Raw genomic sequence first — 13,284 nt, 5'->3', positions numbered from 1 at the left:
AACTCCAAAACCTTTGCCAGCAAATAACCAGATTCCGAACTTAAGAGGGAGGGAAGAGGAGTAGGAAAATGTGGCAATTAAACAGTCATGGAGCTGTAATAGGAACCTGAAGTCTAAGAGCCTTGGTTCATTTTCTCATCATCTCTTGATTTGGCAGCTTCTTTTGTTGTTGTTTTTAAGAGACAATGTCTCATTCTGTCACCCAGGCTGGAGTACAGTGGCACAATCATAGCTCACGGCAGCCTCCACCTCCAGGTCTCAAGTGACTTCTGCCTCAGCTTCCTGAGTAGCTGGGGCTACAGGCATGTGCCACCATGCCTGGCTAATTTTTTAATTTTTCTAGAGACAGGGTCTCACTACATTGCCCAGGCTGGTCTCCAACTCTTGGCCTCAAGAAACCCTCCCTCTACGGTCTCCCAAAGTCCTGGGGTTACAGGCATGAGGGACCACACCTAGACAGGCATTAGCTTTTTATGTGGTCTCTCTTCCTCTAATCTTACCTCTCTCCAAAAGCTGCAAAAGGAATAAACTTTCACAAACACAATGGTATTCACGTCTGTTTAAAATCCAACAATGGCAACCCACCCCCTTCACAGCCTGAAATGGAAACTTCTTACCTAACTTCCAAGGTCCTTGCTACCAGGCTGTTCCTCCGCCCATCCTGGCTCTGTGCTCCCACTACACTACATTCCCTCTTTAACATGGCAAACCCATGCCTCTTTATATTTGTCTGTGCTATTCACTTAACCTAGAACACCCCAGCTTCCCTTCTTCTCACAAATAATTCTATGATTTCTTGAGGCAGCATTAGTGTCATTGTCTCTAGAAGGGCTACCCTGACTTCCCCAGTTCAGGCTGGTCACCCCTAGTCTATGGCCCACAAGGACAATCTCAACATCAAGGCCAAAGGCCGCACTCGCTCTAAGAACAAACAGGTATACTTTACGAGTTAAGCACACGCCTAACCTACCACTCAGTAATTTTACCTCTAGGTATATTCTCAAGAGAAATGAGTGAAAGTGTTTACTCCCCTCCACAAAAAAGTACAATAACATTCATAGTAGCTTTATTCCTAATAGCCCCAAACCAGAAATGTACACCAAGAATACACACTGTGTTATACAGATACAAAGGAAAACTACATTTCGATACCAAAAAAGCTACCAGTATATGCAACATTAATGAATCTTCGGCCGAGCGCGGTGGCTCAAGCCTGTAATCCCGGCACTTTGGGAGGCCGAGACGGGCGGATCACGAGGTCAGGAGATCGAGACCATCCTGGCTAACACAGTGAAACCCCGTCTCTACTAAAAAATACAAAAAAATAGCCGGGCGAGGTGGCGGGCGCCTGTAGTCCCAGCTACTCGGGAGGCTGAGGCAGGAGAATGACGCAAACCCGGGAGGCGGAGCTTGCAGTGAGCTGAGATCCGGCCACTGCGCTCCAGCCTGGGCGACAGCGCGAGACTCCCTCTCAAAAAAAAAAAAAAAAAAAAAAGAATCTTGATGATATAATGTTGAGGAAATGCAGCTAGACACACAAGAATACACATTGTGAAATTTTCTTTATATAAAAGTCAAGAGAGGCAAAACGACTCTAGGTGATAGAAGTCAGGATATGATTACCTCCAGAAGGATGGGGTGTAATTGATGGGGAAGAAACCCAGGAAACCTGGGTGATGGGAGTGTTCTGCACCTTGATTGGGATGACAATTCCATGGATGCAAAGCTATGTTAAAAATTCAATGTACCGGCCGGGCGCGGTGGCTCAAGTCTGTAATCCCAGCACTTTGGGAGGCCAAGACGGGCGGATCACGAGGTCAGGAGATCGAGACTATCCTGGCAAACACGGTGAAACCTCGTCTCTACTAAAAATACAAAAAATTAGCCGGGCGTGGTGGCGGGCGCCTGTAGTCCCAGCTACTCGGGACGCTGAAGCAGAAGAACGACGTGAACCCAGGAGGCGGAGCTTACAGTGAGCCAAGATGGCGCCACAGCACTCCAGCCTGGGCCACAGAGCGAGACTCTGTCTCAAAAAAAAAAAAAAAAAAAAACAATTCAATGTACTGTACCGATACAATTTGGGTAATTTACTTTATATAAGTTATACCCCAATAAAATAATATAAAAAGGATATTTGTTGAAGACTCACCTGTTTGCTAAGTTATACCCTAAGCCCCTGTGTTCAAGACCCTTTATATTGCTTTATAACAGCCAGTGAGATTCCAACCCACACTCTGTGCATAGCCTGTATGCAGGTATACAAAAAAACAAGAATCGTGTTGATAATTTGGACTTCAGAGTTTTAGCAAAGAAATACTGGACTGACTTTAAGAACTATGTAGAGCTCCTCAAGGCGATGTATACGCAAGGAGTATGGTGTAAAGATTCCCCAGTAGGAATTGCGTCTGTGTGTGTATGGCATTGCTCTATTTGAGGTCAGCGCAGCCGTCATGGGTTAGCTGAGTGCCGGGGGAATAACAAGTAGTAAAGATGGTAGGGTGATGCCTAAAATTATCCCCTATATGTACATTTCCCAAGTTAGACAGAAGCTCTAGACAAGTTTCCTATTACCTGCCTCCAGGTATCTTCCTCTTTCCTTCCCATGCAGAATTCCCCTGGGAGGGGAAAGGAAGCTGGACAAGCAGGAAATGAGTTCTACACAAGGTGGTGTAGGATTGAGGAACAAGTGTACAGCCGTACTCTCTTAAGAGCGGCTTACTTCCAGGGCACCAGGTGTGTCTGACATATAGTAGTTGTTTTATCAAACGTGAGAGGGCTCTCTCCCTAAAAAAAAACCTCTATGTCCCCACTCAAATTCAGCACAATCAATCAGACAGGCAGTTATTTAAAAACTAACTTGGCACTCACTGAGCTCTTTCCTGGCCCCTGCGCCACAGCTGGTCAGCGTCACCAGTCTCTAGTCCCATTCTCTTTCACACCTGAAGCTCCAGAGCCTGGGTCCACGCCTGTTCACGCTTACCTTCCGCGTTTGCCGACAACAATGCTAGTCCTCTTATACTTATTTTCCCCTTCTAAATCTCGCCATCTGTTTTTATCATCCTATTATAGTCTATTTTTTTTAAATAAAATATCTTTAAATGTTTCTGGAAAAAAAGGCTGTACGGTAAGGCCAAGCATGGTGGCTTATGCCTGTAATCCCAGCACTTTGGGATGCCAAGTTGAGTGGATTGCTTGAGCCCAGGAGTTCAAGACCAGCCTGAGCAACATGGTGAAACCCATACCCTACTAAAAACACAAAACTTATCCGGGTGTGGTGGCACACGCCTGTAGCTCCAGCTGCTTGGGAGGCTGAGGTGGGAGGATAGCTTGAGCTCAGGAGGCAGAGGTTGCAGTGAGCCAAGATCATACCACTGCACTCCAGCCTGGGTGACAGACAGAGACTCCGTCTCAATAAAAAAGGTTGGGTGCAAATGAACATTTAAAACATGGGGAGTACTCCTCACTACTCAGGAAATGTCCCACTTATTGCTATAAGCAAACATACAGACTGAAGAAACAGCAAGTTGTTTACCACATTCCATGCTAACTGCACTCCACAAAATACAAAATTTCCATTTACTTGGTTATTTCCTTGTGCACTCCCAGCTGCTCGAGACTTTAAGGTCTGGATTTTCTCAAAGACCAAGTTGACTTTCCTTTTAGTAGCATCGTCATTATCAGCACTTCTGAAAAAGGGACAGCAGAGAAAACAATGAGGGACACACCCATTGGTCTCAGAACAATTTACATGTCATGACACACACACACACACCAGGCACTTTAAGAAGATAAACTGCAGGAGCTGTGAATTCATTAAAGCCTCAGACAAAATCAGTGTGAGAGCAGGATGGATGGTGTCTTTTTTTCCCAAATAAATTACGTGTTACCACTCAATTTGGGACAGGGTTCCCAGGGACATAAGCACATCCTCAGTAAGCTTGGAGAAGACATCCAGTGAACATCTAGCAATCTGTTCTTTGATTCAAATGGCTCATGTCCATTCCAAAAGGAATTCTCCTTTTCTTTGAAGTGGGTTTGTGTGTATCTCTCTCACACACACAAACACACTGTACACTTAAATCTTACACTAAGAATGACCTACAATGATCTTAATTTGTTTAACCTATGTTTAAAAAAATAAAACCCCTAAGCCAAGACTGTCAACATGGCAGCCCTTTGTCTGGGCTTTCACAGCTAACACTGAGATACTAAGTTTTATTAACTTCTACCACACTCCCAGCAATTAGAAGAAAAAGATTTAAAATAAACTTCCTTCAACAGGCACCTCCCACTAAAGTCTGTCTTACTGATGTCTCAATAAATCATGTGCCAAAAAATACATACATAAAAGAATTTAATGAATTTTGGCCAGGTGCAGTGGCTCACGTCTGTAATCTCAGCACTTTGGGAGGCAGATGCGGGTGGATCACTCGAGGTTAGGCGTTAGAGATCAGCCTTGCCAACATGGCAAAATCCTGTCTCTACTAAAAATACAAAAATTAGCCAGACATGATGGCGCACACCTATAATCCTAGCTACTCGGGTGGCTGAGGCAGGAGAATCTCTTGAACCTGGGAGGTGGAGATTGCAGTGAGCCAAGATTATGCCACTGCATTCCAGCCTGAATGACAGAGTGAGACTCTGTCTCAAAAAATAAAAAATAATAATGAATTTTACAAGTCAAAATTTCTTCTACCTTAATCTTAACATGGTAAAGTCTTCCACAGGGAGATACTAATAACCAGTTCTTAGCTAGATGAATCTTTTGGGTTACTTTTTTTTTTTTTTCCTTTTCAAAAGATCCCCTATCTTATATTTTGAGCCTTACTATTTTGTTAGCTCTAAAACTGACAAATAATTGTAAGGCACAATACAAAAATATACAGTATTTTGATACCAATGAGGATTTGCCAAGTGGCTGGTTTTCAGTCATGTAGGCTGTAAAGCTTTGTTTTTTTGTTTTTTTTTTTTTTTCCTTCTTCTTAATCATATCTGATGAGAGAACTGAAACAGAAACTTCAAATCCCTTGCTCGAGTTCCAGCACAGTTGGTATCTAAGTAAGGGCTGAAACCCTGATTATTCCAACTCAACCACCAAGATAAGCATGGAAAGCACTGCTTTTAAATGACTCACACATGCTTTAAAAATAATGGAAGCAGGGGCTCTTGGCCAATGTTAACTCTGGGGAGGGGAGGTGTTTGTACTTGTAACTTCTAAAGGACTAACATTTCGTGGAAGAACTCAAGGTGACGGCAGACTCCATTCAAACCTGAAGAGTAGACACTCTTCCTATCTTTGAATTTGCTTTTGAAATAGTAAAGAGTCATTTTTAAAATGTATTCATTTTAATTTTTAAAGTGTGGTGTACTTTCCTACACACCCCTCCCAAAACCCCCACCCCATACCACACAAGACAAATGCCGTCATGAAAACCCCAGCCATTGAGTTTTAACCCTCCAACGGCTGGCACAGGGCAAAAAAGGAAGGTAAACATTAAGCCCTCAGAAAAGGAAATTAAGAATCCCACCAGAAACAATACTTTGCTCTTTCAGAGGGAAAATCACTAACCCTTCTTTGAGGTAATTGTAGAGAATCTGCTTAGCTGTCTCCTCATTGGTTTGCTGAGTGAGCTCTTGCTGGCCCTTTAAGAGATCCGGTGTGGCCTGGAACATAAAGCCTGTTGTTAGACCTTGAGGATGAAGTTCCCAGAAGCTTCCAAACACAAAACAATTCCTCCAGTGAGCATCCTCCTTAGAGGCAGTTACAACATTTACCAGCTTCATAATCTTGGGGAAGTTACTTAACTTCTCCTCGCCTCAGTGTTCTCACCTGTAAATTGAGGTTAATAGATACTACCTGCACAGGGTTGGTGCAATCCTGTAATATATAACAAATAGTGCTTAGCACTTAGCTACATTTTTTTTTACGATTTTATCAATATCATTATTTTTTATTGTCACTATCAAAACACTAAACGTACCACTTAGATTCTATCACTTGATAATTAACCTAAATGAAGATTAACCTAATTTTTCAGGCTAGAAATTAACCCAGTCACTCAATTTTATGAGGAAAATTAATATATCTACACAAACCTAGCCATTCGGCCTCTGTGTAGAAACAAATTCTGCATACTTTCAGATTTCATGCATACACAAACAGAACAACTGAGCCTCTCTATAGCGTCTGCCAAGTTACTTTAGAGAGATCTCAATGGGAATCCAGCTGAACTTCAAAGAACCCAGAAAACTATACAATTGGCAGTAGGACATCGTGAGTAGGACACAATTGGATAACGAAACAGATCAGCTGTGTGATTCCTGATACAAGATTGAGGATGTGTAACTCCTATGGCCTCATGCACCATGAGTACATCATTAGATTATTTAGAAGGAAGAGGAAATTTAAAAATAAATAAATAAATAAATAAATAAATAAATAAATAAAAACAGGAATTGCACTAGCGTTACCTGAGTATTCGAGGCCGAAGGAAATGTCTTCACAGAAATTTTCTTGGCACCAGAATCAGGCGAAGTTGCTGCTGCCCGGTTCTGTAACATCAGCGTGGCAGTGGCTGTTTTCACCTCCTCCTCCTTTTTACTCTGTGCACCAAGGGAGGGCGCACGGATCACTGTACCTTCCTGAGTACCTTTGGTTTCCAGAACTTTCCCATCTATATTCTGCTGGGGAGGCCTGGAGTGGGCACATGGAGCCCCGTGCGCTGCTCCCTGCAGCTTTGCAAAGGTACGGCCCACGCTCTGTTTCCCACGGCGCTCCTGAGACAGTGGCCGCTGCGGGCACACCTGGGAAGGCCGGAGGAGGTGTTCGTTTGACTTGCCCAAGTTCCTACTGAATTCAGTCAGGTACTCGGAGTTCCCTTGGAGGCCAAAAGGAAAGGCGCTATCCACGCTTCTGGATCTTTTCCTGTCATCTGGATTAATTCTGTTTCGCTTCCCAGTCCTTCCTCTTCTCTGAAGCCCAGGTTTTTGATCAAATTTTTCAATTAACTGATCCACACCAGGAATTGATCCCGTATCAATATCCCGTCCAGTTCCTGGCAGGAAGGGGATATACCTTCTGTTTTCATGACGATTGACGTTGTCGGCATGGATGGCACAATCCTGATCATCCAGTAAAAACCTGTACAAAGAGTTGGCAGACGTGGGAGTTGTCGATGACGAGGAGGACCTCCGGGACCGAGCTCCATCCAGGACGGGTCCCGCTGAATCCTGTCGCCGGAAAGGAAGAACATCTGGCCTGGTTTTCTTGGTTTCGGGGTGGGCATGTGGGCTGTGGGCAGTCAGGGGTCTCCCGCTAGTGGAAGGGGCCTCCTCTCCCACCCTCTCCTTGGTGCAGCTCTGAACGTTGACACACACTGAGGTCTGCTTTTTAGGGTCCTCTATGACCACAGAGCTGCATAAACGAATAGCTGTCACACCAGATTTGGCCAGGTCATCCAAAGAGGGACTGGTAGGCTGGGAATTGCTAGGTTTGGGAAAGCAAGTCCAAGGCTTCTTATTATTGATGCCTTCTTCTGTCAACGTTTTTAGCCAATTACTCTCAGGAGGCTGGTGATTTTGTAAGTTCAATTCATTCTTTTCAGGGTCATAGGGCTGCAAAAGCTCTGGATGCCTCTGAAAGTTCAGCACGTGAGATGGCTTCATGGACCCATCTTTGCGATCTAGAACTCCATTCTTGCCTTCATGGAGAGGGGACTGTTTCAGGTTTCTTACTGGGCTAGGCTGGGCGTATGGGTTTTCTGGAAGCTGCAGTTCTTCACTGCTCTCCTTTAGCACAGAACCATTGCTGGAATGTAGAGGCAGGTTATTTATCACTGCAGGGGGAAAGGGCGGTCCATTTTCAGAAAACGATGTGCCTGCTAGGCACCGTTCTGTGTTATTCAGGACAATGTAGGGGTGACCATCAATTCCCTGGACCCGAATACTGACACCATAAGAGCCTGCCTTGGAGTTCTGGGAACTCCTCGATTTTTGGGTATCATCACTTGCGAGTCTCAGATGGACCCCATATTCCTGCTGCACATGTTGATATTCACCGAAATACAGCTCCATGGTTCACTGTTCCAGCTACCAAGGAGAGATGGGGTAAAAAGAGGACATTAGGTTAGAATTACATCTGTTTAAACGAAGATTGAAATAATTAGGAAGGGGAAACTTCAAAGTTCAAAGAAAACAAGACATTTTAAACAGCAAAGACACCTCAGAACCAAGTGCTGAAGGGCAGCCCTCCGGTGACCAAGCAGGACTTTCTGGATGCCCTTCAGCCCACGTGGCCACTGAGTTTGACAACACTGGGCTTGAACTCTGGCCTGAAGGCAGACAACCGGTGTAATGACCTGACACCTTTGGCATAACTTCGTTATTCTGACTTTGTTATTCTGTTTTGGGCTGTTCTGGTTGCCTTTTCTTTTTTTCTTTTTTTTAAGTTTAGTTGGTTTCCTGAAGCTCTATGCTGTTTATTTTTAACCAATAGGATGCTCCAGTTACCAGCATTTGAGAGTTAGGTACTTTTCCATGAAAATAATTAAGAGCTAAGGAATTCTGATGCTCACCATTTTTCTTTGTTACTCTGTGGTTCATTTTCCTCTCAAACTACTTTCGGCCTTTTTTATGCACAATCTTGCTTCAAAATCTTTAACACTACTATTGGAATATAATGTTTCCAACAGTTTTACCATGAGGAATCAGTTGTTTGTGAGACTGACAGTGAAATGAAATGATTATAAATCATTTTCAATCTTTTCTTCTTACCGAAAAAGTTCAATAGCACATTGATCTGGAAAATGTTATTTAAAAAATGAAGAACACTCAGGGCTCTGTATTTTGTGATGGGTCCTGATGCCAAGAATAGTCGCCATCGCCTTTCTGGTGTGTGGCCAACCTTGTCAGATGACTACAGACAGCTCACCAAGCAGGATGGCCACCCTGCCTCACACTCCGAGGTTCCCCACCAGAAATTCACTTGTAACACTGCAAAACCGCAACGGCAAAGGGACTCCGGGAAGAGCAGTAGCAACTGGTCACAAACAGCAGCTGTCTCTTTTTTTTCCCCTCCACTTTTGAGAGACTTTTTGAGTTTTCTTTCTATTCTAGAGTCAATCTACTAGCACATTTTCCAAGAAAATCATCTGTTCCATCCAATTTTCAAATTTATTTGCAGAATTTGGGTAGGAGAAATCATTTCATTTCTTTATTATCTAATGTTGTATTTTCTTCTTCTATTTCTTGATTACACTGGCAGAATATATCTGTGTATGTATTTTTAAAATTGTTTCCCTAAAGAACTAGCTCCTGGATTTATCAAGCTTTTCTTTAATTTTCAACTTGACTGAGTTCTAGTTTGATTTTTATTATTTCCTTCCACTTTCCTTTGTTTTATTTTGTGGTTCCATTTCTAAGTCCTTGACTTGCTTTACTTGTTTATTTTCATTCTTCAATCACATAAATGGTGATTTGTAACTAAGTCACTTAAAAATTATGTCAGCTCCTACTAACAGACTCCCACATAGCAGCTTAAGACAGGAATGTTTCCCCAGAGATAGGAAGTCCAGGGCTGAAAGATACCGGGGATAAGGAGCACCCCTTCTATCTTTCCACTCATCTTCTTCAACATATATTAGACCCCTTATGATTACAAGATAGTTGATCCGGCATCACATAGGCCAAAGGCTTAGGCCAAGTGACTCACTTTCTTTTTAAATAGCTTTCCTGGAATCCCCACCTACCAATAATCCTTTATATCTTATTAGTGAGAACTTAATCATATGGCCACCCCCAGCTGCAAGGGAGATTGGAAAATAGGGTGCTTTAGCTGGTCATCAACATGCAACAAAATCAATGTTCAGTTAGTAAAAAGAGAGAGGAGAATGGACTTTATAAAGGCAGCAAACAGTTTCTACCTCAGTAATGTTTCTATTGCTATTTTCTAGGTAGTTTCTGTTTGGGATTTTGATTTCTGCTTTGACCCAAGAATTGATTTTGAGAAAGTTTTTGCATATGTAGTATTTTGTTTCTGTGCTGTTTTTGTTTGGAGGGTCTTTATTTGTAAATGTTGCTAATTTCTACCTGTATTGTGGTCAGAAAATGAAGTCTCTACCATTTCTTCCTTTTTAAATATATTGAGCTTCCCTTTGTGAGCAAATATATGGATAACGTTTGTCAATGCTTCATGGGTGCTAGGTGTAGTCTCCATTTTAAGGGATAACATTCAAAATCTATCCATCTGTACAACCTTAATAATTACATTGTTTGTCTCTAGCACATCTTTACTTGTTTTGCCTCTCTGTTCTGTCTTGGGGCTTCCTGAATATATTCAGTTTCCTACAACTAGCATAGTGTTGTCAGTTTTGCTTGGTGATAATTCTTTTAAATCTAAAACATTTTAGATACCATCATTTACCATTTTAAAGATAGGAACAACTCAGAGAGGTACATTCATCTGTAATATTTATCTTATCTCACCAATTTCAAATATTTCATTGTCAACTTTCATTTTCAGTTATACTAGTATTTTTAAATAATTTATGTTTTAATCAAAGTAAAACAATATAAGTGAAAAACCTACATTCTTCAGCTTCCCTTCCCTGATCCTGAACACATCACCCAGGAAAAAAAAAGAAAAAAAAAAAAAAAAAAAAAACTGCAAATTTTAGCTATTTCTTCTAATACTTACCTCCCTTTTGCTAAATAATATTCCTGCCTGTGATTCCTTAACTTATTGGTTCTACGTAGGATGGATGCTACACCATACATACAAGTCTCTCACTTGGCTAACCTACCAATAAAAAAATCAAGAGTCAACTATTTACATTACTATGACAATATAAATATTCACTAAAAAGTTATATACTATGGTCTTACCGAACTTTTCTTATAAAATTTTTACTTTTCTAGAGTTAATGATTGAATACTGTTTTACTTGTCTTTTCCATATACCTATCCTTAAATCTTTCCCTCAACTACATTACATCTGTTAGATGCTTATCAGTATTAATTTCCGGATGATCAAAATATCAGGTAATGTGGTCATTTGGTGACTTTTTTTTTTTTACAGTCTTCCCTCCTCCTGCCCTATATTAGGGTCTCAGTGCTCTCTTCCTTTTGTGCTATATTATTTTCCGGGTTTCATGTCTTCCTCTTTGTTAGTTTCCCCAATTGGTCTGATACAATACACTTCCAGTAGTTTTCTAAGAAAAAGTTCAATGGAGAAAAATATTTGACTCCTTGTATTTTGAAAAATGTCTATTCTATGCTTATTTTTCATTGGTGGTCTAGCTGGACATAGAAGCCAGGTTAGAAATAATTTCCATGCTATTTTTTAAAGCTTTGCAAACTTCATTATCTTTTAGGTTCCAAGGATGTTTTGAAGAATTCTGAAGCTATCATTGTACTCTTTCCTTTGTGTGTGACCTGTTTCTGTTCCTCTTAAAGCTTTTAGGACCTTTTCTTTATCACTGGTGTTCTGAAATTTCATAATGGCATACCCAGGTGGGGGTTTTATAAAATTGGGCAAAGTGGACACTTTCATAAAACATAAGCACATAATATATATATGCTTCCAATTTGGAAATTCATGTCTTTAGTTCTCTAAAATATTTTTGCAATCTTTGTGTGATAATGTTCAGATTACTATTTTATTTTGTTCTTGGTTTCTGCATCTACTATAATAGCAATGTTGAATTTTTTTAATCACATTTTAATTTTTCATATTTCTTTTCTCTCCTGCTTTTTAACTCCATCTTTTTTGTTCTACTTCTGAGAGATACATCTTCAACAGGTTTTAAATTCCGGTATTTAATTTGTAATACTCAATAGCTCTTTCTTGTTCTCTAATTGTTCCTCTTTCATACATGTTATTATTATTTTGGATATGAAACAGCTTCTCTCTGCAAGGATAACTTTTTTCAAAAAACATGTTTTCTCTGCTTTCTGCAACAGCACCATCTTCTGCAAGGTTGCTCTTTTCCTGTTTTGACCCCTACCTTTCATATTGAAGACTTTGGTGATACACCTGATACACCGCGACTGCCTGATCCTATTTAAGAACGAAGGACCAAAGCAGATTGGTGGCTCTGCACATGTGGAGAGGACTTATTAGTTGATGAGTGTCAATTTTAACGTGAAAGAAAAAAGTATTCCACTGAAGAACCCACACATTTCAGTTATCTGGGGGCATTTTTTTTCTGGACTTGTTCAATTTCTCAAGGAAAGAGTCTTCCCATTCATTGCTGGGGCTGCACACGCCTGGTTGCTGCCATTATGGACAGAGCAGAAGAGTGACCAAGCTCCCAGCTGTCATCAGTCTCTCTTTTAGTCACTTCCACCAACACCGCAACACCATTCCAGTTCCATTTCTCCAGAGAACAGACCTCCAGGCTGCTACTGGGGTCGGGAAGGGAGGCAGGGACAGGGTGCAGGGTCTATTTATGCTGGTTTTAATAACTCCCTATATTTGGCCTGTCTCTGTGGCCTACTATGGTAACAATGCCTTCCCACTTCTAAGCCTCTCTGCGGTTCTGCAGACAAAGCACCTCATTTCAGCATTGCAGTGGGCACTTCAGGTGGAGGGGTCTATCCCTCGGCCAGCCCGGGGACCACCCCTGAATCGTTGCAGGAGTTGCCACCAAAGCCTCCACTGCCATTTTTTGCCTTTTGCAGATTTTTTTCTTCACTTACTATCATTTGAGTGGAATTTTGAAAAGGATAAGAACTTCTAAACTTATCTGGTTTGACAAGGCTACTAGTATCATAAAACAACTCAATACTAAGGACAAGTACAGCAAGCCTGCCTTAGACTAATGAAGTGATGCATGAGGGCTGACACCAAAATAACCAGGTATGTCTTAACCCCTTTTTTCTGAGCAGCACTGGCATATTTTATTCTGCATCTCTAGAAGTCTTCATATTTGTTAGTTTCTAACAATCTTCTTTAAACAGAAGAAATTTTGTGTGTGTGGTATTTACTAAATGGGGTTATGTTACTTACCAATAAGTGTCATAGAAAAAGTCAGTTCTTAAGCTCACACTGACTTTTCAATGAAATATTTCCTCTTTTATTAGCAAAATTCTTGTGTAGGATTTATGGTCCTTTAGCTACTCCTACTACAGTCAACACTAATTACATTTCAATCTTTGAATAAAGCCACCTTGGCTTATTACAATCTTAGCTCCCTAATGGTAAATTAATCCACATATTTAAATTTCATGAAACATCTACAATTTACATTTCCTTGACAACAAACCTCAATCCAATATTTTCATGGA

The 13,284-nt window shown here is 41.2% G+C and overlaps 2 protein-coding genes across 13 annotated transcripts in view; both read right to left on the bottom strand.

Annotated features, from left to right (window-relative positions):
- The window catches only part of MYZAP (myocardial zonula adherens protein), a 338,107-nt gene that overhangs the window by 237,615 nt on the left and 87,208 nt on the right, over positions 1 to 13,284 (bottom strand). The gene's annotated exons all lie outside the window — the stretch shown is intronic.
- CGNL1 (cingulin like 1) overlaps positions 1 to 13,284 on the bottom strand; it is a 175,425-nt gene that overhangs the window by 102,656 nt on the left and 59,485 nt on the right. For 11 of the 12 annotated variants that reach the window (XM_028850973.2, XM_028850974.2, XM_028850976.2 and 8 more), the window contains 3 exons: positions 6,472 to 8,088; positions 5,570 to 5,664; positions 3,581 to 3,686 (listed from right to left, as the gene is read on the bottom strand). In XM_028850973.2, the coding sequence (XP_028706806.2) occupies positions 3,581 to 3,686; positions 5,570 to 5,664; positions 6,472 to 8,073 (1,803 nt within the window). In that variant the 5' untranslated portion in view covers positions 8,074 to 8,088. Of the gene's footprint in view, positions 1 to 3,580; positions 3,687 to 5,569; positions 5,665 to 6,471; positions 8,089 to 10,693; positions 10,792 to 13,284 lie in introns of those variants that run through there. The other variant, XM_077939473.1, reaches the window with a different exon arrangement.

Source organism: Macaca mulatta, chromosome 7, assembly GCF_049350105.2.
Source record: "Macaca mulatta isolate MMU2019108-1 chromosome 7, T2T-MMU8v2.0, whole genome shotgun sequence".
NCBI lineage: Eukaryota > Metazoa > Chordata > Mammalia > Primates > Cercopithecidae > Macaca > Macaca mulatta.
The sequence above is the reverse complement of the archived record's forward strand: the minus strand, read 5'-3'. Positions and strand labels throughout refer to the sequence as shown.